Raw genomic sequence first — 5,249 nt, forward strand, 5'->3', positions numbered from 1 at the left:
ATCCCTTAGCATATAAGCAAGAAACAGAAATGATGTTTTTAGTAAGACTTGGAACATGGAAACAATCTTCCAGTTCCAAAACTAGCCCAGAGGGCAACGACAAATAATAAGTTCCTATAGATAATGTAGCAATCCGTGCTCCATTTCCCACTCGTAGGTCGACTTCACCCTTGCTTAACCTTCTACTTCTTCTTAGTCACTGCAAATTGGAACATAAGTGTGAGCCACAACCTGTATCTAACACCCAAGAAGTTGAATTAGCAAGTATACAGTCTATAACGAAAATACCTGAAGATGAAACAACTGTTCCGTTCTTCTGATCTTCCTTAAGATTTGGACACTCTCTCTTGTAATGGCCAATTCCATCACAATAAAGACATCTTAATGTGGACTTGTCCTGCTTTGTCTTCTTCTTCTTTGACTCAGCATTGCCCTTGGACTTTCCACCTTTCTTGAAGGGTCTCCTTTTAGCCTTGAGTAAATCTTTGGCTTCACAGTCGAGTACTATCTCAACCTTTCTGACAAGGTGAACAAACTCTGCAATTGTTTCTTCTCTTGGTTTACTTAGGTATAGTTGCTTAAATCGACCAAACCCACGGTGCAGTGAATTGAGCAAGATTGAGACTGACATCCTTTCGCTTATTGGTGTTCCTAGCAGACTTAGGCGATCAAAATATGAAAGCATAAGTTCTACATGGAACCTTAGTGGGACACCAATTCTTTGTTTAGTGCGAAGGAGCTAAACATGTGTTTCTTGGACCTCCATCCTAAAATACCTGTTATGAGAACTAACCTTTAGACCATACATTGATTCAAATAAATCCTTTCGGAAAAACCATATAAATGAATATAAATCATGCGGAAAAACCATAAAACCATAAAAGCCAGGATTCCAAATTAATTGAATATAAATCATGCGGAAAAACCACAGCACGTGATTCCAAATTAATGATGCGGAAAAACCATAAAAGCCAGGATTCCAAATTAATTGCCACATAACAATTAGCATAATTTAGGATGCATACTCTTTGTAGCGTGCCCTCCCTTGCTGCGCCCGAACCGAACAAGAACAAGTCTTTAGGACTCCAAGTGTCGTCCCTCTGTAGATAGTCCACAGCACGTCCGAATCCGCCTTAGGTTTAATTAACTAGAATTTCCCCAAAGGTACTATGTGTTTTCGGTTTTTATGCAGCAAATAATGGCTGAGTTTTATGCCTAAAACTTGAATGAATACTTAGAAAACTCGTTATAAATTGTGAGCCATGATCACCTATTTATAGGATATGGGTATCGGATATTAGAATCCTACTAGGAAACGATTTAGTGAATCTGAATTAATCTAAAATTCAATCACTTAATTTATCTAGTAGACTTAGGAAATCAATCTTATACGAATGCTAATCGATCAAGGTTTCGTACGCAAGCACAAACATACACGCACACATAGCAGCCCACGAGGGGCGCCCTGCGCGCGCGCGCTTAGCCCAGGCCCAGCAAGTGTTCGCAGCCCACGAGGGGCGCGCGCCTGCTGGCCTTGCTCGCGTTTGGGGTTTGCTTGCTTTGGTCGCGCGTGGGCTTTGCTAGGCGTTGGGCCTAGCTTCGTGCTAGGCCTTGCGTCTAGCAAGCTCGTCCGATGTTTATTCGTACAACGCGCTTCCGATTAATTTTCCGATTCCGGAATTTATTTCCGATACGAACAATATTTAACATTTCCGATTCCGGAACAAATTTCCGTTTCGAACAAATATTTAATATTTCTATTTCCGGAATTATTTTCCGATTCCGATAATATTTCCGATTCCGACAATATTTCCGTTTCCGGCAATATTTTAGCAACTGGCAATATTTCCATTTCCTATAATATTTTCCGATACGTACAATGTTTCCGTTTCCGGAAACATCTATGACTTGGATAATATTTATATTTCCGATGCGATCCATATTTCCGTTTCCGGCAATATCATCGTTTCTGGAGTATTCATTATTTGCCTTTGACGATCTCAGCTCCCACTGGAACCAAGATCCGTCGATTCCGAATATCCATAGATGGAGTATTTAATTCCATTAAATACTTGATCCGTTTACGTACTATTTGTGTGACCCTACGGGTTCAGTCAAGAGTAAGCTGTGGATTAATATCATTAATCCACTTGAACTGAAGCGGCCTCTAGGTAGGCATACAGTTCACCTGATCTCACTGAATTATTAGCTTGTATAATTAATACTGAACCGCATTTATTAGACTTACCATTAAATGCATACTTGGACCAAGGGCATTATTTCCTTCACTAACACTTTCCCACTCCTTAACTTTTAACTTTGTATGCGAGAGGAATACAAAGTGGGGATGTTCTATGCGAATAACACCCTTGAGTGCATGCCCGGGGACTCCCCAATCCCCGACAGTTCCAAGCAAGGTCGATCATTGTTGTTCGCGGGGTTGCGATGCAACCTCCACTACTTTAGTATAGTGCGCCTGTTCTTCAGTTGTAATTACTGCCTTTGGTTTCTTTCCCTCACTATCTCCGTCCTCGTCTGCTTCCCCATCTATCTCCATGAGGTATTTTCATTTACCACAAACATTATTCTCATTCAACCCTACAGAACTACGTCTCTGCACCTTCAGAACCTTACGCAGTTTTGACTTTGGTATGGGGTTACTACTCCCTATTGCGAAGGTTAAAGCTTGTTGGCCTTCCGTCTTCTCTACGTCCCCTGTGTTCGTTTCCTCCTCCCTGGTCGGTTGGGCAGTGGTTCTAGTTGGTTTAAAGTTCTGCCCCTCCTGATTGGTCTTCCCACCTCCCTTATCTGTGTTGTTTATGCTTAGGCAAACATCTTCTAACTGCCTTATCACCTCTGTTACGTTCTCCTTTTCCTTAACATACGACTTCTCCTTCTTGAAGAAAAACCTCCTAGCACAGCTACTCAACCCGCTGTTTCCTCCTCTACTTCTCCTTTGTTAACAAGCCATGGTGATGCACGGATTTTGTCATTGTACATCCTTTTTAGCTTCGGTTATTGTGTTTCCTCGTTGCAGTCCTTCTCCCTATGCCCTAGCCGTCCACAAAAATATCACACAAGCGGAAACTTTTCGTACTTTACCACAAACTTCCCCTCAATCTCCCCCCCTCATCTTCAAAGTGATTTCCTTCTTAAGAGGCTTAAGAAGATCAATCAGTGAACGACTGCGCAGGGACTTGTTTATCCCTACTACGTCAGTTTTATCCACCGCTATGAAAGAGCCTACCTTGTCCCCAATCTTTTTAGCGTTTGCTTCACTAATTCGGCCAGCCAGGGGTAAATCGTAGATCGATATCCTCACCCAGAACGGAGCTTTGTGTAAAGAGATCTCTGACGGCTTGCAGCCACCGGGGACATCACTCAGCGCCAGAGTATGTCTGTCAAAGTTCCATGGCTTCTCTTCCATGACATGTTCCTTGTCTTTCCAATGATGGAATTGAAAAAAGAAAAGATTTTTATCAATGCAGTTGGCCTCCATTCCATGCTTCGGATTCCAAACTCGACGCATTTGGGCAATTAGGGCATTCAAGTTAACGTTTCTTTCTATCCATATTCGTCCTACAACTCCTAGTGCGACTTTTGTCTCCTCTTCTTCTTCACCTTCAACTATTCATTTAACCTCCTGGTCGCTATCCTCCTTGTTAGATTCGTGCTGCAGATATAATGGGGTGGTGTTTTCCTCTGCCATAGTTGTCATGATTAGCCAGAAACTCGAGATAATTCGAGCAAGAAAACCTTCGAGAACGAAGGATCACCTAGCAAGAAGCTAGAGGAACCCTCCTGTTAGACACAATAATATGTAAATATTATTGTTCCATATTTAGTATTGTAAATATAGTAAGGTGTAAACCCTAGTTGACTTTGTAAACTATATATACTTGAATATCAATGCATAGCCTCCTCAAGGGAGATTCTATCTAAACTTACATGGTATCACAGCTTAAACCCTAGGATGTTTTTCCTTTTCTTCCGCTGCTTTCTACTTTTCTCTTCTTCTTTTCTATTATCTTCTCCCATGGCTGGCTCTGACGACTCTGAATATCCTCACCCCACCCTCGTCAATGCTTATCATCCAGCCCTTAATGCTACCAATGTGAACGCCTTAATTCCTCTCACTCTTGATGTTGACAACGTTCAATACTCACCATGGGCGACGTTGTTCCGCAATACCGCTAAGGTTTATATGGTTCTGAATCACATCGATCCAAAGGTTACGAAGCCTAAGGACATGGACGACGACTTATGGGATCGGTTGGATGCCATCGTTCTCCAGTGGTTGTATGGCACAATTTTGAAGGACCTCCTCCTTAAGGTGCTCGATGATAATACTAGTGCCATGGATATTTGGAATAGGCTTTGCAAGATTTTTCAGGATAATAAGGGGACTCGTGTGGTTCTACTGGAAAATTAATTTGGCAATGTTCGGATGTCGAGTTTTGCTTCATTAGACGAGTACTGTCAGGCGCTGAAAACCATAGCTGATCAACTTGCGGCTCTTGGTCATCCGGTCTCCGAGGAGAGGCTCGTACTCCAATTGGTGGGTAAGCTTGATCCTGAGTATCGTACCATTGCCACCATAATCCGTCAAACATCTCCGTTGCCATCCTTTGATGAGGCGTGCTCTACTCTCGATTTGGATCGAATGGGACGCCTTTCCGAGCAGGATAGCAACAACCCCTCCACCGCTCTGCTGCCTTCTTTGGCCCAGTCGTAGTCACCGGCGACTTCTGGTGGTGGTGGGGGTAATCGTAATGGAGGTGGTAAGTCAGGTGGTAAGGGGTAAAAAGGAAAAAGAATCACAAGGGTGGGAATTCTGGTCAAGGTTCGAACTCGGGTCGTAACTTCAATGGTGATATGTTCATATTTTATAGTGTTTTTACCCCCGTCCCTTAGTACTTTTTTTATCTCAAATGAGCTCTTCGGAGCGATTTTTAGTACTAATGTGCTCCTTGTAGTGTGTTTGTAGTTTCAGGTTCATCATTGTAGGAATTAGCATATTTTTGTGCATTTCCTACTAATTTGAATCAATACAAGAGATTATGTACTTTCTAGAGCACAAACATTGAGTTGGGAGAGTTTTCAAGCAAAGCGAATGATGGAAGAAGTAGAAAATCGACACTCGTCTACTCTTTTGATCATAACTTAAGTTCTACAACTCCAAATAAAGTGATTCCATTTGGGTTCGATTCTAGACTTCAAGGCTTTCCAACGAGTGGTCACTCACCTAA

At 42.3% G+C, this 5,249-nt stretch overlaps 1 protein-coding gene across 1 annotated transcript; it reads left to right on the forward strand.

Annotated features, from left to right (window-relative positions):
- The first annotated feature begins 4,036 nt into the window (after positions 1-4,036).
- Positions 4,037-4,432, forward strand: LOC110794730 (uncharacterized). The gene has a single exon (XM_021999690.1). The coding sequence runs from the start codon at positions 4,037-4,039 to the stop codon at positions 4,430-4,432; it is 396 nt and encodes a 131-aa protein (XP_021855382.1).
- The last annotated feature ends 817 nt before the right edge of the window (positions 4,433-5,249 follow it).

This window comes from Spinacia oleracea, chromosome 4 (genome assembly GCF_020520425.1).
Source record: "Spinacia oleracea cultivar Varoflay chromosome 4, BTI_SOV_V1, whole genome shotgun sequence".
NCBI lineage: Eukaryota > Viridiplantae > Streptophyta > Magnoliopsida > Caryophyllales > Amaranthaceae > Spinacia > Spinacia oleracea.